At 32.6% G+C, this 27,864-nt stretch overlaps 1 protein-coding gene across 4 annotated transcripts; it reads right to left on the reverse strand.

Annotated features, from left to right (window-relative positions):
- Positions 1-917: 917 nt before the first annotated feature.
- Positions 918-27,856, reverse strand: bsk (mitogen-activated protein kinase dJNK). 4 transcript variants are annotated; one of them, XM_023173595.2, is made up of 9 exons: positions 27,698-27,856; positions 26,836-26,886; positions 21,892-22,040; positions 18,965-19,094; positions 18,590-18,787; positions 18,266-18,530; positions 8,847-9,142; positions 4,874-5,033; positions 918-1,868 (listed from the first exon to the last, which is right to left on the reverse strand). In XM_023173595.2, the coding sequence occupies exons 3-9, from the start codon at positions 22,002-22,004 to the stop codon at positions 1,861-1,863; spliced, it is 1,170 nt and encodes a 389-aa protein (XP_023029363.1). In that variant the 5' UTR covers positions 22,005-22,040; positions 26,836-26,886; positions 27,698-27,856; the 3' UTR covers positions 918-1,860. The 4 variants fall into 4 exon arrangements, with proteins under 4 accessions (XP_023029363.1, XP_023029365.1, XP_023029366.1 ...); XM_023173597.2 differs by having other exon boundaries at positions 21,892-22,056; XM_023173598.2 differs by having other exon boundaries at positions 8,859-9,142; positions 27,698-27,855.
- Positions 27,857-27,864: the final 8 nt, after the last annotated feature.

The following is a 27,864-nucleotide window of genomic DNA, read 5'->3' on the forward strand; positions in this document are numbered from 1 at the left end:
AAAATTGACGAAGATCTACAAGTTTGAACCCCTTGAACATTCAGAATCTTTGTCAGAAGAATAACAGAAGGTAGGTGTTTTGGGAATGGGAAAAGGAATGTCATATTTCCATAACAACTCTTGACAGACGGGCATTAAGTTCAATTATGATTAGAAAGTGTTGCGATCAGAAGAGAAAAATATAAACTTTTATTTTTTAGAGTTTATCAAAATTTTAGACTCGATTACGTGGAAAAAATGAACTGGCGAAGAAAATAAAGAATAGATATATCTTCAAGGGCACTGTTGAAAAAGGGAAGAATGGATTTGTTTACAACTTTCTCTTAATAAAAATGTTAGCTAAAATGAGATATACAAATGGCATATACAAAAAACCTGTAGAGATTTTGAAAAATTCAACATGAAAAGCTGATTCAATGAATGAAATGATGCACTATACAAGTATAGTGATTAATCTGCATCAAACGCAGAGAGGAAACCTCAACATGTAGTTGATACAACTGTTTTGACTTGATCGAAACTCCCCGAGTATCATCCTATATAATAGGAATCAAAGTAGGAAGCTATCAAAAAAGTGTTATCCCCAAGACTGAAAGTATTTTTATATAATTAATTTCCAATAATCAATTTCTAACAGTTGAATTCCGCTAATTATATAAATATATCTTCATTTCACCCTATACACTGGATAAATAACAGTAGGTCATTGGTGTTACAGATTCTAATGAGGAAATGGTAGTTCAGAGGTAAACAGGTAATATCCGTTTTACGAAAAAACTCGTCACAAAACTTTCAATCTATTCCTACTTTTACAAGCAAAGTAAATTCAGAGACGTCTTTTATTTTCTCAGGATTTTTTTTAAATATTGCATCAAGGATATTAATATTTTTGAATGATTAATATTAAAAACAAAGACTTCAATTCATCATTTTAATGTACGAAACATTATTACGAAGTATCATTTTTACAGAATTCAAGATTTTTGGATCGGATGCCTTTTACAATATTACGAACACTATAATTAGAACAGAATTTGTTTTTGTTCAGCTTAGAATAAACTTTAGTGCTTCAGAACACTTTCTGTTGTTTGTCACTACGTCTCTCTAACAAGAGAAATTCCCTAAGACTAAGTAACTATTATAAAAATGAAAACACAAACATCAACACATACAAAAATAACAAGTTATGATCTATTTTCAATAATAACCGATAAATAAATAATACGAACGACCGTAATCAAATCGTAGCTTCAAAAATTGAGAGACTATTCATTTATATTACAAGATAAAACAATTTGCTCTCATTGTCAGTTTTTTTCAAACCTTGAGCGACTATAAAAAAGGTCGAATCGTCATAAATTTTCAGTGTCTTTTTCGGTAGTTTCTGCCATTGAAGACTATAGCAATTATCAACTTTATTCAAAAATAAATGAAATGAGAGTGGTTGAGATCGAGAGATTATTATTGCTCCAAAAATAATCTTGCCAAGTTAAATTACAAGTTTTCAACAATTCACCATCTGGATAATAATAACGGTAATATTGAACTCTTTTTAAGCTGAATTGCCAACTTTACTAACTAATCGATTATTAATTTCCGATCTTGTTTCTCTTCAAAAAAAACTGACAATGACAGCAAATCGGAACTGTTTTCATTATTATATCACACACCTACTAAGTAAACAATATAGTTTGTTTATTTACTGATAAGGAGTGGGGTCTATATAGTAAGGTATCGGTATTTCGTATAACCAATTTTTTTTCTTACTGTGAATAGCTAGCTTGCCGGTGTTTATAATAATAATCATTATATAAGTTCATTTAAGATTAGCCTAGGTAAAGATGAATTTGTGCTTCAAAATCAGTAACCTGAAAAAAAAAATGTAATAGTAGTGACAGAATATAGAACTGATTTTGGAATTATTGGATCATATGTGGTGTCACAAAAAATTGTTCAGTAAGAATTTTATAGATAGATAGATAGATAGATAGATAATATATTTGTCTCTTTAGGTTGTTCTTACAACATGAGATATGTCAAAAAAAAAGAAAAACAAACAACAAGTACAAACACATTAACAATAGTCAATTTCACACAAAAGTTAAAACATATTGGATGGATACATATTAAAAACAGTACATAATGCATACTAGATAGATGAAAATGAATCAGCCACACTTTTGAATGAAATCGTCTAAAGTATAAAATGCTCCTTGGATTAAGAACTTTTTCAGTGTATGTTTAAAGTTTTTATTTTTGTTTCCGATTTCATGCTTTCAGGCAATAAGTTGAATAAATATGCCCCTACATACAGAGTTGATTTTTTGTGATGTGATCTGAATATGGGATGTAAGTGAAAGTCATTTTTCTTTCTCGTTTCGTATCTGTGGTACTCACTGTTTTTGTTTAGTTTTCCTTTAAGGTATATGTCAGTAATTTATACAAATAAATAGATGTGAATGTTGAAATATTGTTATTTGTGAAGGTGTTCCTACACGATTCTCTGTAGTCTAAATCATATATCATTTTGATGAACTTTTTTTGTATTCCAAAGACTCTGGATGTTTCTGTGGACCTTCCCCGTACTATGATGTTGCAGCTGATGGTGCTGTATACCAGTGCATAATATAAATTAATCAAGTAAGGTCTATGAAATCAATCAAGTGAGGTCTAGAAAGCATAATATAGTTTATTTAGTTTTTTGCAAATAGAATCTATTTGGTTGTTGAATGAGAACTTATAGTCTAGTTCCATACCTAAGTATCGTGCTGACTCTGATGTGTTTATTTCAATATCATCAATATTTATTGTAAGATTGTGTGTTCGCCTGAGGGGACTTGTAAACTCTATGAACACCATTTTGTCTGTATTGTTAATTAGATGAGTCACCTCACACCAGTGCGCAAATTCCTCTGTAACCAATTAAATTTTCCTGTGGAATTCAGTAGCGGTGTCAGCCACAACAATAACTGTGGTATCATCCGCATAGATAAAGGTTTGTCCATGCTTAATGTGAGTGGGTAAATCATTCACATAAAGCAAAAATAGCAAGGGGCCTAAGACACCACCTTGGGGAGTGCCAATTGTAATGTCAAAGTTATCAGAGAACTCGTCCTCAATCTGCACCTTAAGCGTCCTCCCAGATATATATGATAGGATCCACTGCTGAACTGGGCCTCGTATACCTATTGCCTCTAATTTGATTGGTAAATACTCGTGCTTTATGGTGTCGAATGCACGCGACAGGTCAAAGAAAAGTCTTCCTCCTTTGTTTTCGTTGATATTATCATATATATATTGTGTCAAATCAACAGATGCTGTCTCCACTGAGTGGTTAGGTCGAAATCCATGCTGAGATGAAGTAATAAGATTATATTTATTTAAATAGTTGATTATTTGGTTGTACACCGCTGTTTCCATTATTTTGGAAAAACAGCTGAGGAGGCAAATCATCCTATAATTTTCAACACACTGTGTATCCCCTTTTTTGAATATAGGAATCGACTTTGTGATTTTTAGTGCATTTGGGAATGTTATATTTCTGATTACGTAGGACTTAGGTTAACATTTCTAAAAGAGTCATTAATGACATATAGGTCAGATTTTCGTTCCCTTCCTCAACTCATTTTTCACCCTTTTTCTGTTGTCTAACTAAAGCTGCCTCTTTTTCACTTCGTCCATATCTTTCTTGATATCAGTGTATCTCATTTAATCATGTGTGGGACACTGAAGTTTATTAAAAAAATTCAAATAAACAGTGATCAAAAAAACACTCAACAAGGTATTGTATTTGTTCACAATTTCCTATAGAACATAAACAATCCATCTCTATTATAAAAACACCTTTATAACAATTCATTTGACATCCTTCATATCTCATCTCTACTTTCTCTTTCTCTCTGTCTTTCTGATCCGCACCTCAATTCTACAGCACTTTCCCATCTTTTTTAACTGACAATATCCATATCGCCTCTCTCTGGAAATCTTTCACTCTCTCTATCTCAAATATCTCTTTTTCAGTACACTCTCCTCTCCTTCTCATGTTATCTTTCATTAAAAATAATTGCTCTCTTTCTCTCTGTGACAATCTATTTCTCTATCTCTTTGGCCATCTTTACAATTTTTCATATCTCCATCTATCATCTCTCTTTCTGAAAAGACTTTTATGACATACTTCAAATCTCAATTGATTACCCTTCCATCTCTTTGTCAGACAATATTTCTCCCTCTTTGGCAACTTCCCATATTTATGTTTGACAAATCTCTCTAACATACCTATCTTTAACAATATCTCAATCTCTTTCATTATGCCTCTTTTTCTTCTATTGTTTCACTCTCCTATATTCTTTCACACACCTCATATCTCAATCAATAACATACCTCTCTTTGACAATATCTCAATCTGTTTCATTATGCCTTTCTTTTTCTTTTATTGTTTCACTCTCCTATATTCTTTCTCACATCTGATATCTCAATCAATCCTCCCTTTGTTTCTGACACTGTCACTTCTCTGACAATTTCAATCTCTCTTCTGTCTGACAGTATCTCCATCCCTCTGACATTTCTTTTTCTGAACATATCTTCACCTATATCTGACAACCACATTCTCTCTCATACTCTGGACTAATTCAATATATTTTCTCTACCCCTCTTTCTGACAATATTTCTTATTATCTGGCAAACTCTATCTCCTTTTTCTGTCTGACAATATCCCTATCCCACTTTCAGAATATCTCTAGCAGACTTCTTTCTCTTTCTATAGACATTCCTCTTCTCTCCTGGTGAATTGTTCTTTCATGTCTTTCTCTGACAACCTTTTTATATGTCTTTTTAACTCTTCCACCTTATTTAAATACAATAATATTGAACTTACCATTTGGTTCGTTATTGACAGCCGGACTTAGTTGTGAACTTGAAGATGCCCTTCCATGCGAATTTTCGTATTCCATAACTTCCTGATAGATCAACTCTTTCCACTGTTCGACGGTGTGTTCTCTCTCGTCAACGCTGTGGTCGTAAGGACCAGGTGCCGGCTAAAACATCATTAAGATGTATTTACATATTCCGTGTCTAATTTGTTCAAAGGTTTGCCTTTCATGTTTTCACAAACTACCATTAGATGGTGCTACTGAAATGTATTGTTGAAAATAGCCATATAGGACGAAACTGCAGTAACGTTAGTTACATATAAAAGTGGTAAAAAACAAAGAAATTTTCATTTCTCTTATCATATTGTTGTCTTCATCATCTTCAAGAAACATTAAATGTTTATAAATAGGGAATAAAAACTAAATATACACATTTTACAAAATAATGACAAATCAAACAACATTCATTTCATAATAAGCTTTGAAAACTAAAATACAAATTTAACAAAGATAATAAAATATTCGATTAGAAAACACAAGTAAAATACTTAATGTGAGCAAACACTCAAACGTGAAATTATCTAGATTGAATATTAAAAAAATGTTGATGACTCTGGCTATAAGAAAACTTGTTTAAATCTGTACTTGAATTCAATTCATTGTATACTTTTTCAATTGATATCTGAATTTGAGAGCAGTTGCAGATTTTTTAATTTCTTTAGAAGTCGTTTTATAAATTATAATTCCATCATGACAAATTGATTTCTGTCCAGAATTATGAATGGACTGAACCGTTACTTGATGAAAATTAATCACACTATCCATGATGAAAATTAATCACACTATCCATGATGACAATTAATCACACTATCCATGATAATAATTAAACAATTTTCATAAACATTTTTATTTCTAGACACGCTTTGCTAACACCGTAGCTTACTCGGTAGAAATAAAATCTCGAAATATCCATTCCTGCCGGAAAACAATTACTTCACCGGCTAATGCCACAGAGATTGGTCTCGCAGATGTTTCTCGTTCATCCAGTAGCAGGACCACGCTCGAGGAGATAATCAATCCTGCACTGATGGGAGGTAATACCTTGAAACCAGTCTGTAGGTGATCTACTAGATTGATTTCAGCGTGGACCTGCTGCTGGATGGATGAGAAACATCTGCAAGACTAACCTCTGTGAGATATCTCGCATAAGTGTCTGTCGGATATAATACAATATCTAGCGTGGTATTGGCCGGGGCAGTAATTATTTACCAGCAGGCATTTACCAAAACTTAGAGAAAGATGAATATTTCGAGATTTCATTTCAGGATACTTATTTTTTTATAAAACTGTAATAGCTAGCTAGCTACTTCTATTTTAGTGTTTAATGATGACAATTTTATATTTATAGTAAGATGGATTGTACAATTTCCATCTTTGTCTATTGCTATGATAATTTTTCGGTTGTAGTAAAAATAGATAGATCTTTATTTGCTCCGGTTACATATAATGTACATATATAAACTCCAACGAATGTGGAACATATCAGTAACAAATAACAACTAAATAACAAATCAAAGCTTCACATACATAATCAACATTATCACACACATAGTTTTGAGACAAAAAAAATATATAAAATCAGGCATAAATAAATAACATTCATATAGTTAGCATACTATCATTTAAGAATTCCTGCAAGCTATAATAAGGTTTTTCTAAGAGGTAGTTCTTCAAACGACATTTTATTGTTGAAATTGGAAGATTTCTTAGAGTGAGTGGATATTTATTGTAAATGTTGCATATATAGTATAGTTAGTTGTATTTCTCATTTCTAAGATCATTTTTTGTTCTGGTGATCTATACGTGATCCTTTTCACAGTTAATGAAAAGTTCTGATTTATTTTCTGTTACAAATACTACTGCTTCATATATACAGGGCTTTTCATGATGAGCGTTAATTAGTCGTTTCTGACAAACTATTTAACGGATCAACCTGAAAATTTCACAGTATGTATAAATCAATATGACCTACACGCATAAAATATTGTATTATCTCGAAAACGGTTCAAAATAGAAATAGTATTATCTAAACAAAGTTATTCTAAAATTGGATGTAGAGCTCAAAAATGTTGAAATATACAGGGTGTTCCATTTGAAAAAACTGAGTTCCACTCATTTTTTCATGAGATCAAAGTATCTGCATTTTTTGAAGACCCTGTATGAGGCAAATGAAAATATGACTCGGAGTGACGATCCTCATAGTATCACTCCATTCCATTTCAAATTTGATCGTTTTAGTGCAAGAGAGTTCAAGATTATTAGCATTTATAAAAGTTCATGTTTGGTAAAAAAAATATCGAAATTAATTTATATCTTCTAAACGGTAATAGATAGGTATAGAGAAATAGTATATGAATTTGTTGACAAAGTGATAATGAATCATAATATAATATTATATACGGGGTGTTCCATTTGAAAAATCAAAGAAGCCGCTACTTTATAGTAGAAGCGACAACGCCTCTTCGTCTGAAATATTTTAGGCGTGTAGGTCATACTGACTTATGCATACTGCGGAATTTTCAGGTTGATCCGTTGAATAGTTTGCCAGAAACGGCTAATTAACGCTCATCATGAAAAGCCCTGTATAGAGATTTATTAAAGTTAAAATTTTGCTCGTAATAAAAGCTTCTCTGCAGCTACCGTTTTTTTTCATCTTATAGATATACCTAATACATTTTTTTGTAGTATGAGATATCAACAGAATTTCCCTAGAATATAATTCCATATTTTATTAATTGATTTTATAGATTGAATATAAGCACGGTATGCAGAGAAGACAGCTTCGGTTGAGAGATGTTCCAACAGTATTCTCAATGCATAGTAATATTTTGCAATATTTTTTAATAAGTAGTCTATGTGATTTTTCCAGTCCAGTCTCCTATCTATCAACAGTACCAAATATTTTACCTGATTGCGTAATAATATGTTTATATTTTGATTATTATATTCAAAGGTATTCAACTCTGGCAAGGATCTATTTGCGAAATGAAATATTTTAGTTTTGGCAATATTAAATAGTAGTTCATTTGCTGTGAGGAAATTGTTTAATACATCTAGCACGTTTGTTGTCTTTGTCATGACCAAGTGAGAGTTCTTTTCTTTTACAATGACCGATATATCATCTGCATATAATACAATATCTTTATTAACTACGTTTGGTATTTGATTTGTGTACAGTAGATATAATAATGGGCCTAGGATGGATCCCTGTGGCACACCTTTTTTATCACAATTGATTATGATTTAATGCCTTTGATTCCACATTTATAAAGTTTGTTGCATAAAATTTTATGGCTGACAGACTATCAAATGCTTTTGACAGGTCAATACACAAAGTTACAGTACAATCATCTTTGTTCAAATGATGTACATTTTTTTCAATGGCTTGATATATTGCTTGTATGGTTGATTTACCTTTACGGAATCCATTTTGTTCTTTCGCTAACAACATATTATCATCTAAAAACTTGATTAAAAGTTTGTTCATGAGCTTTTCAAAAATTTTATTGGGATTTGGCAATAATCATATGGGTCTGTAGTTACTTTCTTCATCTCTGTTTCTTTTTTTAAATATAGCTTTCTAGATACCATTTTTAATAATTATGGAAATACTGCTTGTGAGAAACATAAATTTATGAGTCAAAGGATAGGCTACAATCTATAAAATAAGGGTGAATAAAAATAATCTATAGAATAAAGGTGTATATTCCGTAATATACACCATTATAGTAAATAAATGAATAAAATAAATTCACTTTAAGAAGCGAATATTTTTAATAACAATAAAACTGTAGTAAAAACACTCATTTCATAATTTTTGTGAAAACTTGAAAGGTGACCCTCTTACTACTTTCAAACTATACAAGTCAATAAAAACATCATGCTTAGTACCACCAATACTGTCTAAGTTCTACTCACATTTGGACTTACCGCATTGACTTCTTGCTCGTCATACCAGACGTTGATGTAAGGATGGAGCAGAGCATCGTCCACAGATATTCTACTCTGTGGATCGATGACTAGCATCTTGGACAGCAAGTCTCTGGCCTGGCAAGCTTTCAGTTTGTTGTGTTCGCTGCTGTCGGAAGGAAATAGCACGTCCGGAAAGAGTTTCTCGAAGGTGAAGCCCGGGAAACGCGGTCTGTTCTCCACGTAGTTGCGAACTGTTGGCTGCAGTCGCACCATGAACTGATGAGAGGGCGTACCCAGTTGTTCTAAAGAGAAAATATGGGTTACAAAATCACTAATCAATCAATGATAGCAAAACAGTTCTCATGATTCAGGGAAACACTTATTCATCAATTAAGTGTAATGAATGAATACGTTTATTTTAGGAAATCCTAATATACATACAATAATAATAATATACAATAATAATGATAATAAATCAGTAAACAATAATAATATGTCCATAAACAACAATAATAATAACTAATAACTAGAGTCATACATATGCTTGTAACCTAACAATGTTGAGAAATAAAATAGAAAAGGAAACAAAATTCAAAGTTAACTAACCTAGATAAGACTATATTAACAATTTAAAACATACTGATACATGATAGTAAATGTTAAGATTTAAGACTACTGATGTTCTGCATCATTCAATCTTTTCCTACAAAATTGTGTTTGTTTTAATACAGTTGTTTAGTTTATATTTAAATGTAAATGAAATGAAGAATAAATTGTTTGAAATGGATAAAAACTACTCTGATTTAATGACCAAATACAAAGAACAAATCGATGTCAATAAAGGACTACAAAACGGAATAAGAGACCTGAAAAAACAACTAAACCATGAAATTGATGTCAGGGAACAGAAGGAACTTAATAACAAAATTATTATTAAGATAATTCCGGAGTCAGAAAGTGTAGAAAACTTAATGGATATCGTGAAAAAAATGGGTAGTATACAGACGGAACATAAAAATCTTAGAGTATATAGGCATGGGAAAGAACCCAAATATCCAGCACCAATAAAGGTCTGTTTTGAAAATCCACAAAGTAAGGAGAAGTTTGGCAAGTTACCAGAAAAAAGAGATTTACTATCAAAGATCTCGGTTTCGATAACCCTTCGATTGAACCTATACAGGGCTTTTCGTTAATTAGCGTTAATTAGCTTAGCGTTAATTAGCCGTTTCTGGCAAACTATTCAACGGATCAACCTGAAAACTCCACAGTATGCATAAATCAATATGACCTACACGCCTAAAATATTTTAGACGAAGCGGCGTTGTCGCTTCTACTATAAAGTAGCGGCTTCTTTGATTTTTCAAATGAAACACCCCGTATATAATATCAGGGTGTTGTTCCATTTGAAAAAATTCAGTTCCACTCATTTTTTCATGAGATCAAAGTATCTGCATTTTTTGAAGACCCTGTATGAGGCAAATGAAAATATGACTCGGAGTGAAGATCTTCATAGTATCACTCCACTCCATTTCAAATTTGATCGTTTTAGTGCAAGAGAGTTCAAGATTATCAGCATTTATAAAAGTTCATGTTTGGTAAAAAAAATATATATCTTCTAAACGGTAATAGATAGGTATAGGGAAATAGTATATGAATTTGTTGACAAAGTGATAATGAATCATAATATGATATTATATACGGGGTGTTTCATTTGAAAAATCAAAGAAGCCGCTACTTTATAGTAGAAGCGACAACGCCGCTTCGTCTAAAATATTTTAGGCGTGTAGGTCATATCGATGTATGCATGCTGTGAAATTTTCAGGTTGATCCGTTAAATAGTTTGTCAGAAACGGCTAATTAACGCTCATCATGAAAAGCCCTTTATAGGCTTGGGAAAGGACCCAAATATCCAGCACCAATAAAGGTCTGTTTTGAAAATCCACAAAGTAAGGAGAAGTTTGGCAAGTTACCAGAAAAAAGAGAATTACTACCAAAGATCACGGTTTCGATAACCCTTCGATTGAACCTATATACGTTAACCATGACTTTACAAAGAGAAAACAGGAGCTATATAAAAAGACTAGGAATTTCAGAAAGGAACACAACTTCAGATTTATCTGGGTCAAGGATGGAAACATTTTCCTGAAGAAGGACGAAGGTAGCAAAGTTAACCTGATTAATGACGAAGATGACTTAAAAACTAGTTCTTAGGCTGGCAAACAAACTTCTCATTTGTTATGCTAATAATATGCAAAGTTTGCGTAATAAGTTGGACGAACTACATTGTTTTATAAAAACAAATGGCTGTGATATCTTGGTATTGACGGAGACATGGCTGTCTGACAATGAAGTTCAATTTTTTGATCTAGATGGATTTGTGGCTGTTCATTCCTGCAGAGAAGGAAGAGCTGGAGGTGTTTCGGTATATATTTGTGAACATATTGATTTCAGTGTGATAGAAAAAGTTGATAGTTCTGATCAATATAATTTAATGGCAGTTTTGTTAAAATCTTTAAATCCGCAAATATATGGTATTTATAGACCACCTAAATATCAGTTTAGGGAATTCATCGATGTATTTCAGAATATATTATGTAACAAAAAGAATAAAACTATTGTACTGGGAGGTATGAATGTCAATCTCCTAAATGCCGATTCAGAGGAAACAAAAGAATACATTGATTGATGTGGTAACTATGAGTGGTTTTAGAGTAACATAATTGACCAGAATAATGCGACTCGACAAACAAGCAAAACGAATTCTCTACTGGATCATGTCCTGGTTAATAAAAATATTAAGTGTGATGTCTCAATATACAACTATGCTCTGTCTGATCATGAGCCATTAAATATCAATGTAGATATTGAGCCTGTATACTATAAACCAAAGATACTAACAAACTTCAGTGTAGTTAAGCAAAATTTATTCAAACAAAAATTTAGGGACGCGTCACAAAATTGTGAATCCATTGACACAATGGATATGCTAACATCGCAAAGAATGATTGGATGACCTATGATCTATTGAACTTAATAAAAGAACAAGATAGTATATATAAAAAAATAAATGGAACAAATCCAAATTCTGAAAATATAAATAAATTGTGGATGGACTTTAAAGTATTCAAAAATAAAGTTACCAATGAGATAAGGAGACAAAAATCAATTTATTTCAAAGCAGAATGGCAAAAGGCAGGTAACAATGCAAAAAAACAATGGAAACTAATAAACTCGATAATAAATATAAAGAAGAAAAAAAACGAGTCAATTAAATTAGTTACAGATGATAGAACTATTACTGACCCTCAATAGGTGGCAAATATGTTCAACAGGTATTTTACTAGCATAGGTCAATCAATTATTTCCAATATAGATATTAATATAGAAAGGGTAGATTTTGAGGAACTTTCGTGTGGCAACTCAGTATTCCTAAAGGAAACCAATGCTAAAGAGGTATCTGAAGTCATAGTTGCACTCAATAAAAACTCTGCAGCAGGGCACGACAACATATCCGTTAAAGAAATAATATTAATTGAAAAAAATGTCATTTCCATACTCGTTAATTTGATAAACGATATTTTCAAAGCGGGTAGATAGAGTAGAGTAGAGTAGAGTTTATTCTCTTGTTTGACAATTGAAAAAATTTGTATACAGTCGTCAAAAAAATAGTAAAAGGAAAATTTTGTACTTGCAGAAACAAATTTTAAGCTATTTAAAATGTAAAATAAAGTTATATATATATATATATATATATATATATATATATATATATATATATATATATATATATATATATATATATATATATATATACAAAAATAACCCATGTAAAATAGTAGGAGAACTTAGTTATAATAACTTTTATAAAACACATTTTCTTTAAGAAAACTTTTTACCCTTTTAGCAAATTTAACTAGGACTAGTTCCTTCCACTCGTTTGGTATCATATTGTAATATTTAATAGACAGAAATCTGAAAGAGTTGAGATTCTTGGATAAGCGAAAATACGGCACTATAACGGATTTATATCTGGTATTATATTTATTTTGAACAGTATAACTGGAAATGTTTTTCTTGGCAAAAAGTAAGCATTCTTAAATTCCCGAGATACTGAAGACTGGAAAAGTAATACCAATATTTAAGGGTGGTGATAACAAAAACTTATAACCTATAACAATTGTGTGCTTATTCTCTAAAATTATTGAAACTAATAAAAGACAAGAATAATAGACTTTGTTGATCGTTATGTGGGATTTGATGAGTATCAGTATGGTTTTATCAAGGGTAGCAGCACTCTAAGCGCTACCATAGATTTCATTCATAATATTACATCGGAAATGGATAAAAAAAGAATGGTTATTGCAATGTTCATTGATTTAAGAAAGGCATTTGACGTTGTTGACCATACTGTTCCTCTGAACAAACTATGTTGCATGGGTATAAGGGGCAAAACTTATTCTCTCATTGAGACATTTTTAAAGGAAAGATCCCAGTTTGTCGTCGTTGGTGAGAGCATGAGTGAGTATATAAAAAATAATTGTGGCGTACCACAGGGTTCTCTAAATACTCAAATTGGCTTGCACATAATAAACTCAAGGTGAAATCTGCAAAAACCGTTTACATGCTATTTAAACAAAAAAATAGAATTTGTGGCAGCATTTCTTTTTCACTCTCGTTGATTCGCTTTTGATTTTGTATGTTCTCGGTTTTTTCACAGCATATCACTTTGTTTTCCGATAATACCTTCAATTGTTGGTTCCTTTTCGCACAACTTTTTTGATAAATCGCGAAACAGTTTATACAAACTTTTACTCCACATTTTTGGTTCTCACAGCACTTCATAAAGTGTTCAATCTCCGCTTTTTCAGAGCTGTCCGACAATACATCTTCATTGTCGGCCATCTTGTTTCGAAGATCCAAAGATGATCCAAAATCTTTCTGGAATTTCATTAATTCAAAAAAACAAAACTCAAGAATTCCTGGTAAAATGAACTATAACAATCAAGAACTAGAAAGCCCTCAAGATATAGTAAATGCGTTTGCCGAGTTCTTTAGCAGCTTGTATCTTCCTTACATTTCAAATGTAATTGACCCCATTGGCATGGGATCGAGCAAGAGAATTCTTGATAGTGTTTGTTTCCCAAAAGCGTTTAGTAAGAATGATTTTTAACTTGAATTATCAAGACAGTTGTCGATCTATCTTTAAAGAAAATAAAATTCTTACGGTGCCTGCTGTGTACATTTTTCGATGTATTATCTTTGCCAAACAGAATATAGATAATTATCCGTGTAATTCTGAGAAACATGAATATAACACCAGACACGGCAACTTATTGAAAATTCCTAAACATAGAACGACATTCTATGAGAGGTCTCTGGATTACAATGCAATCATATATTACAATAAACTACCAGAATCAATCAAACGGACTGGAAGTAACATCATATTTCAAAAGAAAGTTAAAGACTTGCTATTAGAGAAATGCTACTATATTTTCCAAGAATTTTTAGAAGATAATTTCTGAAAAATAAAATATGAACTAGATCTGTATACGTTTTTATATATTTTAATTGTGTATGTGTTTATATGTATGTATAAATTTATTTCTTTTTTTGTTCTTTTTAGTGACGTCTTGTATAAATATTAACATTTTTAAATTTATACCTAGTATTAATTCTGATTATTGATTGACTTACCATATATACACTATGTATCGTGAATGGTGAATAAAATATTATTATTATTATTATTAATCCAAGAGATCGTTCGGAATCGGTAAATAATAGTCAAAATATCAGCATCACAAATATTTCGGTAAATGAAGTGAGAGAAGCGATAAAAAACCTCAAGAACAAAATGACTTCCGGTTTTGATTACATACCATCTTTCATAGAGAAAGACTGTAACTCAGTCTTAGCTTCTCCTCTCTGTTACCTCTTTAACTTATCGTTAAATACAGCATGTTGTGGAATTGGCCGCGGTGGTAATGCGCCCGACTCACGATCGGAAGGTCGTGGGTTCGATTCCTGCCTCGACCAGATATTTTTCTCGAGAGAATTTATCTGGTTGAAGCTGGGATGATTCTGCAACCGTGTTATGAATCACACTTTAAAAGGTAAGACCTCGTTAGTCCTTAGCTCGCACAAGTTTCTCAACTTCTGAGAGTTGTCGTTCGTATGGGAATGACAGCTGAATAACGGAAAAACAGATTTTAAGACAGACTTAAGCAACGTTTCCCGATGTTTGGAAACTTGCCAAAATTTGCCCAATTATAAAGAATGGGGATGTTTTAAAACATATCAAACTACAGAGCAATTTCAATTATCTCAAACTTTGTTTGAAATTATCTTGTATAAACACATTTACTTGTCAACACACAACCAAATTAGTGAATTTCAACATGGTTTCATGAACCACCGCAGCACTGAATCAAATCTAGCATTGTTTTCCCACTACGTATGCTCAACATTGGATAATCAAGGACAGGTGGACGTGATATACACAGATTTCTCAAAGGCCTTTGACAAAATTTATCATAGCATCTTACATTCGAAACTGGATCTTATTGGCCTTAGTAATGAGCTACTTGGATTTTTTTAATCGTACCTTTTTAACCGTAACCAAATAGTTTATTACAACGGATACAAATCAAACACAATAATTGCTAAGTCTGGCGTACCTCAAGGATCGAATTTGGGACCGCTGTTGTTTTTGATATTTATCAATGATTTAAGCACACAAATAAATTCTATGAAACTTTTTTTCTGATGATCTGAAAATACTGAATTCTATTCAAAATGTGAATGATTGCACAACACTTCAGGAAGATATAGATAATATGCAGGCTTGGTGTGAAATTAATAACCTACATTTAAATATAGGTAAATGTGAAGTCATGTCATATACTAGAAAACATAGACATATTGAACATCCGTACAATATTCAAGGTAATTTGCTAACCCGTTGTGTGGAGACTAAGGATTTAGGTGTATTTTTTGACTCTAAAATGGCATTTTCCAATCACATAAACAAAAAAGTTTCCGAAGCCAATAAAATGTTAGGATTTATCACACGAAATTGTCAAAACTTCACAAATATAAACGCCTTGAAGATATTATATTTCTCATATGTCAGATCCAAGCTTGAATACTGCTCAATTATTTGGAGCCCCTACTATTTCTGTCATGAGAACTTAATTGAAAAAGTTCTTCTCAATCACTTTCAATTAATTTCTTTAGAAAAAAGGAGATGTGCTTCAATAACCTTTTTGCATAAACTACTGCACGTAGACTGCCATTTGCTCCTGCCAGAACTGAACTTTAGGGTGTCACAAGCTCAGTCACAGCTGAATCTCACATTTTACTGCTCTGCAGCATAAACTAACATAATATCGCATTCTCCAATTAAATATATGTGTGAAAACTACAACTCAATATGCAGCTTTTGAGATATTAATACTTGCTCAGCGAATCATATAAAAAAAGTTGCAATGGAAATCTTAAAGTGATATCAAAACTGTTTTTTCCTTTTTTGTGTTGTGAGAGAGTCAGTTATTATAACCACTCTTACCAAGTAGCGCAATGAATAGTTATACTATCAGTTTTTTTCTTTTGTTTTAGTTTTCTTTCTTTTGTTTTCTATTCGAAGTTATATATCATTGTTATGTTATATTCATATAGTATGTCAAGAATGAACATGATTTGTTAATTTATTTTATCTATTATCAGTACTGATGTATTTATTTATGTCCTGTAATTGGGTATTACCTGTTGGGCAATAAATGATATTATTATTATTATTATTAACTAATTATTATTACTAAATTTGACCCAAACAAACAGGCAAGCTAAATAAAACCGTTTTAAAAATTGGCAGTTTAGCCAGCGAATGTTCCCAGTTCGTTGTTGATAACTCTAATGGTGTAACAGATGGATGCAAATTTTTTATTCGGGTATTTTATATGATCACTGAGAGAGAGAGAGAGAGAGAGAGAGAGAGAGAGAGAAAGTACTTTATTGTTCATGAATAACATCATGGTTACAAAGTTAAAAAATTAAAAAAAAAAAATATATATATAAAATATACATAGCACTGATACCAGAGAAAATATGTCAACAACAATTAAACTTGTTAATAAAAGGTAACATGTCACACTTAATATTATATAAATCTACACAACTATACATAATAAAAGATGAGCAACACTATGCGACATATGGAAATTAAATAAGGATTATTCTAGTGTTTCACTAAAGTATTCATTCATACTGTAATAGGCTCTGTCTAATAATAGATTTTTTACTGCTCTTTTGAATTTATAGAAGGATCCAATGGTTTTTATTGCAAGTGGTAAGTGATTATATATTTTGCCACCTTTGTAGATAAAAGAGTCATATACAAGAGACGTGGTAGGCAGTGGGAGTTTGATGTCATTACTTTGCCGAGTTACGTAATGTGAAGAATTTGAACCAAATTTATTCAAATGTTTTTTTACAATAAGTACCGTTTCTAAAATATACAATGCTACTACAGTTAGAATTTTATGAGATTTAAATAGAGGTTTACAGTGGTCGTTAAATTTAGCTTTACACATGTACCTAATGGCACGTTTTTGTAAAATGAATATGCTATTGAACAGAAAATTACAGCAACTGCCCCAAAATGGAATGCCATATCTTAAGTGAGATTCAAATAATGAATAATATACAATTTTAGCAGTTGGAAAACTTAATTCTTTAGAGATTAGTCTAACTGCATAGCAACCGGAAGATAATTTTTTTTTAAGAACAGTCAAGTGATTATCAAATTTAAGTCTATCTTCAATTAATATTCCCAGTGTTTTCACAGTACCTATATTTCCAATATTCTTCGAGTTAATATTTAAGTCATCAAAATTACATTTCAAAGTCATCAAAATGGTTTTCTGTATATTGAATGAGAGACGATTCGATTCACATCAGATGAAGACTTTTGTTAAATCGTTCTCAACTTGTATTTTTAGAACATCAGTGTCTTTATTATGCCAAATAATAGAGATGTCATCGGCAAATAGAGTGAATTTGCCCGAGATTTTGATGTATGTTAAATCATTTATGTAAAATAGGAATAGAATTGGTCTGAGGACGGAGCCCTGAGGAACCCCGCAATTGACTTTTTCCATACCCGAGCATTCTGTAGTTTTGACCATTTGTTTTCTTTTTGATATGTATGATTGAATCCACTGATAGGAAAGACCCCTGAAACCATAGTAGTGAAGTTTTTGCAGCAGAATTTTATGATCAACGCAATCAAATGCTTTAGACAGATCACAAAACACTGCCGCAACCCCTTCGCCACCATTGATTCCAGTGTAAATTTCAAAAAGTGTGTGAAAAATTTCACTGAATTCCAATTCAGTGAAAAAACAAGAGGTAAGCAAACTCACCGATTATTTTATTCCATTGATCGATGTGATCCGTGCCAGGAAACAGGACACCTCCACGTATCATCTCGCCCATGATACATCCAACGCTCCAGATATCCACGTTCTCTGTGTAACCCATCCCTAGGATAACTTCCGGGGCACGATAGTATCGGGTCACCACATACGGTGTCATCATGAAAGTTGTTCCTGCAGTTCTGGCCAAACCAAAGTCCAAAATCTTCAGCGTGCAGTCAGATTTCACTACTATGTTGCTTGGTTTTAAATCCTATGAAATCAAAACCATTATAAAACATTGAACATCGACTAAAAGTAAGTTATTCTCACTCTGTGTATGATTCCAGCCGAATGTAAGTGTTTAATGCCGCAAAGCATCTGGTACAGCAGATAACTCATTCTTTCGTGGTCCAAATCCATCTGAATGACTTGACAAAGATTGGCATCCATCAATTCCATAACTAAGTAGACATCCTGGAATTCCTCAAGAGTTCTTTGAGGAGTGAAGGCATTCAACAGACCAATTATCTACGAAATAAACTGCCATCAGAATTAATCAAACTAAATCACATGATGATAAAGGCATAATTGAAAAAAAAGTTTCAAGGTATATTCACTTGGAATAAGAAACTTTTTCTGTCAGCTTAAGTATATTTATTATGAAGTCAACAAACTGTCTTGGATTCAACAAAAAGGTTCACTTACATTCTTGTGATTTACTAGCTTCATGAGTTTGAATTCTCTGTATGCCCTTTTGGCATGTGTAACATTTTGAAAAGGTCGGCTGAGTTTCTTGATTGCCACATTCTGTTGAGTCACTGTGTCCAATGCAGCACTGAAAAAATATGAATTTAAAAAAACTATCAAAATATTCAAGGTCTGTTAAAAAAAATGTGAATGTTCAAATTTCGAGGGCCACATACATTTTTTATTTTTTCAAGTTGTACACTTGTCCCGAACAACAGTTTCAGCTGTTGTGCTCGGGTGAGCAGTCATCACCCGAAGACGATTGTGGATACTGACAATCGAAACGTCGTGAACTAACTTGGCTTGAAATCTCTCAACTTTTTTATTTTTATCTTCATTTTCATTTTGTATTTCTTCATTTTTATTTTTTGTTCAATTGTTTTATTTTCACTTGTATTTTATTTCACTATTATTTCATTTCAGATTTTTTTTTGCTTAATATAATTGTTATTTACAGCTATTTATTTTTAATTCTTTTTTTTAGTTGTTTCAGGGATTTCAAATCATTTTATGTATTAGACAATGGAAGTCCGAACTAGGGAAATGCATTTTGTCGAATTACTAGGGGCAATTGAAGTCACAGGGCAAGGTCAATCAATGAGCTTTGACGTGGAAAGCCTCTTAACCAACTTTCCTGTCGAAGAAGCACTTCAAATCATACAGAGGTAGCTATCCAAAGACAAGGACCTGGAAGACATAACGAACTTACTAACAGAAGTAATCATGGAATTACTAGGATGCTGTGTACGGAACCGCTATTTCCAACTGAAGGACGAATTCTTTACGCAAGATGAAGGATTGCCAATGGCATCGCTACTTTCACCATTAATGGCCAACATATAAGAAAGAAAGAAAGAAATTTTATTGATGCTTTACACTCTTCATGTTTACACAAGTCAGGTGGGAATATACTAGTAAAATAGGTAAGTCATGGTTATAATTACATCTACATAATATAAAAGGTTTAAACTTAAAGATAGTTATAAAATATTTATGCTCTACCTGTGTGTCACTGCAACATCGGCAAAGAAGAGACCACATCATCAGACAGGAATTCTTCAATGCTATAATACGCTTTTTTGATAAGTAGTTTTTTTATTATTTGTAGGAAACTTTTAGTAGGGGTACAGCGTATAGCTTCAGGAATTTTATTGAAGAATATTGGACCATAATATTTGTTATAATTTCTGATTTTAGACAACCTATGATACTATAGAACTAAATTATTTTTTTGTCGGGTATTATGTAAATGAGTAGTGGATACATAGTCATAAGTTTTTATATTGATTTTTATAAACTTAGTGCATTTATAAATGTATAGTGACGGTATAGTTAAGATACCAAATTTTATACATTTTTCTCTATTATCCTCCCTATAAGTAAGAGAGAGTATATATCGAATAGCTCGTCTCTGGATGCTAAAAATTCTTTCAGTATGTGCCGAGTGGCCCCAACAGAGAAATGCATACAGAACTAGTGACTGAAATAAAGCATAGTAAGCCTTTAATAGTCCTTTATTGCTAACAATTTTGGCCAAGTTTTTTAGGAGATAAGTTACCCTGCATAGTTTTTTCGCTAAATAATCAACATGAGATTCCCATGTTAAAGACGAGTCATGCATTACTCCAAGAAATTTCACATTTGACTTCAACTACATGTCATGATTTCTAAGAGAGAAAACAATATAGTCAGTTATTGAGTCATATACAATCTGCAATAGACTAAATACTGCAGTATTTGCAGTTGTTGAATATTATGCACTGTTCAAATCCATTATTAGATATGGCTTGTCTGTCTGAAGTACGGCAGCTCAGTTTCATTTAAATGTTATCTTCGTCGTTCAGAGGAGGGCTGTAAGATCTATCATAGGAGCTAATTTTGAAGACTCCTGCAAACCAATCGTTAAAACGTTGAGAATAATGACACTTTACTCTCTGATAATTTTTGTGAAGTTACTATATGTCAAACAAAACATTAATAGTTACTCTGTTGTGTCCGATATACACGGTCACAATACTAGAAATAAAGATAATTTGATTATACCTCAAACCCGGTTACAAAGAATGGACGATATTATTGATATTAAAATGTACAATGCCCTACCTCTCACAGTACGTTCTCTGAACTTTACTAAATTCAAAAAACATTTGAAGACATTACTTACGGAAAATCCCCTATATGGTATTAATGACTTTTTCATTCATTCCCTGGACCATAGAGCAAAGATGCCTTGCACGATTGTATGTATGTACTGTATTATCATTTTTATTGCACAGTTAAGTATCTTCTGTAGATTTTATATTTTACTTTTTGAGCATATGTCAATTTTATCGTATTTTGTGACATGTTCCAAAGCTGTAGCTTTGTTATGAACCAAATAAAAATTTTAATTTGAATATCTTGAAGTTATTCGCCGCTTGCAATATGAAGAAAACGTCCGGTATTGTGGAAAAACAAATTCATGGCTTTTGCATCACCATAATGCAACACGTCATTGCTTGTTCATGATTTTTTGCCTCGGCCACTGTATTCACCAGATTTGGCCCCCAGCGACTTTTTCCTGTTCCCGAAATTGAAGAGACCTATGAAAGGACGGCGTTTCGCGACGATTGAGGTGATGAAAACTGAATTGCTGAGACGACTTAAGGATATACTAAAAACTGCATAACAGATTCGAGGATTGGAAAAAACGCTGGCACAAGTGTATTATATCTAAGGGGAACTACTTTGAAGGGGACAAAATAGAAATTGAATAAATAAATATATTTTTTGCGAAAAATTAAAATTCACATTATTTTTTTAATAGATCTCGTACTTTGTATATTAAATCCTACATCATATGAAAATTATCCAAATTTTCCTGGAGACATTTTCAAGGTACTCACCAGACGATACCCTGGGCTCCTGAGCCTATAGGCTTCAAGTTTTGGTATCTCTTCAAAATAGTAAACTTCGTGTCACCCACCTCAACGGTGTAAAACTGGAATGGTCTCGACATCTTTTGTTGTTAGCTTTGGTAAATCGAAGCCATTGTCTGAAAAAAATCAAACCTACTGGATATTTTAACGTTATATCAACAGAAAAATTATTTTAGCATTGTGAACAAAAGTATATCAGCAGTTCATTACCAATAGATATCTGTTTATGTTTCTGATATACTATTAATATCAAAAGTGATTCGAAAACTAGCAACTTGCAACATTACTTGACAATAGAGAGAAGACAAATTATGTTGAATGTTTTTATCTCCAAATTGGGCATTCTACTGGTGTTGTTGAGAATAATAACAGTTGCTGCTAACAACTGATCTGATCTCAAAACTATTCCTACCAAGTTGAACAAACCTGTATTTATTTTACTTTAATTTACAAAAGGAAATAAAAATCATGAATAATAATTGGATTTTTGTATTTTCTTTTCTGTGACCTACATTAAGCTATTTGACTGAATTGCATCTCTCGATACGTGTTTCGCTAATCAAGCTAGCATCATCAGAAGGTAAATAAAACTAAATCCTTGCAAGTTACAGCCTTCAATAAACATCTGAGGAAACCATTATCTTTGGTATTAAGGTCATTAAATGATTTCTTAGTACTAACTGTTACATTAATAACGAACTGCTAGTATCTATGACTTCCAGCAGGGGCCGGCAAGGTCATGGGTCTCGGAGCATCTTTTTTTTTAAGGACAAAACACAAGCACTACAGGAAAATCCCTAAAATAGCGAAAGTAGCGATTCACATTGGATTTGAATCGCTGGAGATTCAATCCATTTGGAAAAACGTTCTCAGGCAGTTTATCCACATAAACAGTGAAGTTCGGGATGTACTGAGTTGAACCTCAAAATGATGACCAGCCACAGTCCGTTATTTATTTCTGATATGTACAGTTCTTGTTGGAATCAAACATACCAAATCACTTGAACACTTCCCGTGAAAGTATCTATAGAAGAAAGACAAATTTCCAACCTTTCTTCGATGTTTCAGGCTATCAAGGTTGCACATGATGTCCACTTCCCCAATCAGGCGGATGGCGCTTTTCTTGATGGAATCCAGCAACTTCAGGGTATGTTTGGGGGCAGAGCTCCATACATGAGAACAATACTCCAAAGAAGGTCTGATCTGAGCTTTATAAGGCATCAAAAGTTGCTGAGGTGTGTACAGTTTTCCGGTTCGGAAGAGTGTTCCAAGTTTTTGAGAAGCAGCCTTTGAAATTCCAGCAACATGATTGTGCTGAGACATATTGATGTCTATTTTAACCCCTAACAAACTAATCGAAGCAGAAAGCGGAATTGTCTGACCTGACATTATTATATTTGTTTAGGAGACATTAATCTTCTGGGACAACACAGATGCCTGGGTTTTTGTGGCATTGAATTGACCCTGTTTACTTCAATCAAATCAAATCAAAATATGCTTTATTACCCAAGATATAAACATCTTATTGGCAAAGTCTAGTAAAGTAAAACATGTATAAGGGACAATTAACAAATATAAACTATAAAATAATGCTTAAACACCGGAGTAGAGTATATGGACAGAACAATATTAAGTCCAGCTGAACAGCTACAAATATAAGTACATGAATTTATGAATATTAAGTAAACGTAAATATATAATTCTACATAATGAACATTGATAGCCATTTTGTGTTGGTTTCAATAACTTGTTTACACAAAGCTACATGTCAATTATTCGATAGAGCCTTGGTAGAATTCGTCCACACTATAATAGGGCTTCCCAACAAGGTATTCTTTCACTTTCTTTCTGAATTTCTTTCCATTATATATTCGCCTTAAATTAATGGGAAGGTGGTTAAATAACTTCTTGCCATTGAAAATAATAAAATTTTGTGAAAGGGCTAGAGAAGGTGTGGGAAGGGAAACGGAGTAAGACTGACGTGTACTATAAGTTGCGGTGTTCCTAAATTGATTTTTATATTTTTTGTGGATAAGACACACTGTTTCCAAAATAAAAAGACATACTAAGGTCAGAATTTTTTGCTTCACAAATAATGGGTGGCATGAATCCCTGTAGCTAGCCTTGCATAAATATCTGATGGCTCTTTTTTGTAGAGAGAATACCATATTGAAACGAAATTTTGCACAATTTCCCCAGAAACAAATTCCATAACGTAAATACGATTCAATTTGTGCAAAATAAACTGATCTTGTGATAGTAGTGTCTAACTCTCTTGCAACAACTCTCACTGCATGACATCCTGCTGATAGTCTTTTACATAAGTAGTCGACATGGAAATCAAATTTTAGATTTTCATCAATGAAGAGCCCTAAAAATTTGTTTTTCTCCAAATTTTCAATTTTTACATTTTCCAAGTGTACTTCCCCTATGTTACATCTAAACGTGATCACCTTTGTTTTATCGATGTTCAATGATAAGAGATTGGAATCACACCACTCTTTAACCGTTCTTATGTCGACGATGATTTGATCAAGTAAATTGGAGGCTGTATTGCTATGCCAGAGGATAGTGGTGTCGTCAGCGAAACATGTGAATTTACCACTTATGTTAACATTTGAAATCACTTCTAGATCCTCATAAGGATATGCAAATCGTTGATATACAATAAAAAAAGGGTTGGAGACAATATGGATCCCTGAGGAACCCCAGCGTTAATGGTGAAAGTATTTTAAAGATATCCATCAAGGGCCACTTGCAGGGAACGTTCTTTCAGGAAGCTGAAGAGCCACACACAAAAATGATCCAACAAGCCATAGCATCAAAGTTTGGCCAGCTCTTGATTCTCCATGTTTCTCGATTGCATTATTCCAAATACGGGTGACATAATATAGAAATTATTGAAAAAATCATAAAAAAGCGGCTAAGTTACTTTCTCTATATTAATAACATATAGAGTCCCCAGCAGTATGGGTTTCAAAACAACAAAAGTACAAGTGATGCAATTTTTAACTTTTTGCATAAGATTTATAGTGATATGAATTCTGGTGCCTATTCAGCAGTTGTATTCTGTGACTTTTCCAAGACATTTGACCTCGTTGATCACGGAATCCTACTGCGGAAGCTGAAACATTATGGTTTTGAGCACAGAAGCATTAGATGGTTTGAATCGTACTTATTGCATCGAAAGCAAATTATAAGACTCTCAACCGACTTAAATGTAGGAGAAATCAAACCAGGTGTCCCTCAAGGTTCCATCCTAAAACCCATCTTGTTTCTATTGTATATTAATGATATAACACAACTGGATCTAACTGCTAGCATCACATTATTTGCAGACAACACAACGTTGCTGTGGCAGGGAAAAGATCCTACAAAACTAGCTCAAGATGCCACTGTAGACATGGAAAAAATTAAGAGCTGGTGCGACTCAAATAAGCTTTCTTTAAACTTTGATAAAACCCATCTCCTCACCTTCAAATGTGAACTCCCACCTCTTAGTTTGAATAACAACATTCTCGAGATGAAATTGTCCTCCAAATTCTTAGGACTTCACATTGATAATAAGCTTAAATTTGAGGATCATATTATCAAGTTGAATAAAAAACTTGCATCTGGCTGCTTTGTAGTGAAGTCAGTTTCGAAGGAACTGGGTAGAACCTTTGCAAGATCTGCGTACTTTGCCTTTGTGGATGCACATATAAGATATGGTATTGCCTTCTGGGGAGTATGCAGCAAAAGCATGCTACAGACTTTCGTTTTACAGAAGCGAGCTGTCCGGTATGCGTGCGGGGCAAAGTTCCAAGATTACTGCAAACCATTATTCATTGAACAACAAATTCTGACAATAATATCTCTATTCATTCTTGAAACAGTAAGTCTGATTCATAAAAATATATCTGCTCCTGATGATATAAACAAGCCACACTATAATACACGTCAAGCTAACTTGATCAGACTTCCCCTGCCTACAACAACAATGGTGAAGGACTCATTGATATACAATGAAAAAAAGATGTACAACAAAATTCCCATATACCTGAAGAGTTATTCTTTGAATATTTTCAGGAAAAAATTAAGCAACATTTTGATTGATAAAGCCTATTATAGTTTGGATGAATTTTACAATGACAACGCTTTTTATGAATTATAGTTTACTACTGTATGTCACTATAATATAGCATACTTTTTTTAAAGAAATTTTTTGCATTTTAAATTGTAAAGCATTTATTTTGTTTCATAAAAATGTGTTTGACACCCTATTTTATAAAAATGGGCTTTTAGGAATTACTTTTATACTACTTTAACGTAGTTCATAATCGTTTGTCAACAAGAACTCTTTCTTAGGACAATAAACGTATTTTTCTCTCCCTATGATAGAAGGTCGCCTGTTGATATTTGTTTCCGAAAGCCATACTGATGATTGCTCAAGATGTTGAAGCCTTCCAAATATTTGGTTTACAACTTTATCTATGAGTTTTGATATCACTGATAGCAAAGCGACTGGTCTATAGTCATTTGGAAGATTTTTCTTGCCCTTTTTGGGAATAGGCTGAACGCGAGCAATCTTCCAACAAGAAGGAAAAACCCCTTTCTTGTGAGACAGGTTTAAAAGTCTGCAATCAGACAGGAAATTGAATAAAAATTGGTTAGAAGCGGTCTATTAAACACTTCTTGCACAATAGTTTGTTGCAGGGAAGTGTCGCTTTGATTCTGGGTAATTGTTATAAAACTTCTGATTTAACAATTTAGCAGTTAGAACTTCTGCTAGTTATTTTATACAATTACTCTATATCATTCCCAGCTTCAAGATTATTCATCACAAACAAAAAACTTCGCATGGAAAAGAAATATTTCTGATCGTTTATTGGACTTGGTACCTTAATAACTAGATAAAAGGAACTAACATACCATAAGGAACCCATTTCATCTCCTGGTGATGGACGGCATTGCTTGGAAATCCTGTAAGCAAGTGGTAATGTTATTTATTTAATTTATGAGTAAAATCAAATTGATTAAAAATTAATGAGTGAATGTGCTGTTAACTTTTCAATAGTAACAAATGATAAACATGAATTCTGAACTCAACTTGCAAATTAAGACTGGTGCATGACTAGACCCTTAGTCCTTCAAGTTGAAGAACACCGAAGTCTTACGAATTATACAAGATGGGGTGTGAAAATTCAGGTGAAATTCAACTTTCTTGGTTGACTTCAAGACAGATGCTAGGTTACATTTGAATAATAGTTCTATCAAAAACCAAAAGTACTTTTTGAATATTAACCCCTCATATATTTGTCAAAAAACAAAAATAGACCCTTGTCCAAGATAATTACATACCTATACCTGAAGTCGAATGATATTGCACTTGACATTAATCTCTATATTTTTGTCCTTTGAAAGTTCTCAACTCATCTACAATTTATTAAAGTCAACGTATTCAAATTTTTATTTTTCAGAACTAGAATGTGAATAGATCTAAGTCAACAGAATTTCCATGAACTAGAATTTTTTTTCACTTCTAACCTAGTTTTGATTAATCAGCTGAGAGACATGTTTCATATATATTGAGCAATTGAAGACAGAAGAGCGCATTTTCTCCTCTTATTTTCGAATTGAAATCACTACATTTTGGTCAGAAATTAGTGAAGTTCAAGACAAAAGTACTTAAAAGTGTCAGATAGGATATAATCGATTTTGAGTCTGAAGTTGTTTACCCCTATAGCCAAATTAATGTATACCGCAGAAGGAAGATGAATATATGTGTACTTACAAATACTGCTTGGTAGCAAAGCTTTAGTCACGCTTGTATTGAACACCAAAATACGGTTTAATTTAACACAAAACATTAAATAAACAACAAAAGTTCAATAACACACACCACATAATGCTAAAAAACTCACTGTCATTTACAATGAGCAACTTAAATGACACTTTTGA

Source organism: Leptinotarsa decemlineata, unplaced genomic scaffold (assembly GCF_025532065.1).
Source record: "Leptinotarsa decemlineata unplaced genomic scaffold, Ldec_3_MD MMD2_P_RNA_scaffold_2, whole genome shotgun sequence".
Taxonomy (NCBI): domain Eukaryota; kingdom Metazoa; phylum Arthropoda; class Insecta; order Coleoptera; family Chrysomelidae; genus Leptinotarsa; species Leptinotarsa decemlineata.

Coding starts and splice junctions, on each gene's coding strand:
- bsk (XM_023173595.2), bottom strand. CDS start 22,004: ATGTCGAGACCATTCCAGTTTTACACCGTTGAGGTGGGTGACACGAAG. Junction 18,788..18,964: donor AGCTAGTAAATCACAAGAAT/GTAAGTGAACCT, acceptor TTTATTTCGTAG/ATAATTGGTCTGTTGAATGC. Junction 5,034..8,846: donor TCAATGCGGTAAGTCCAAAT/GTGAGTAGAACT, acceptor ATGATGTTTTAG/CCGGCACCTGGTCCTTACGA.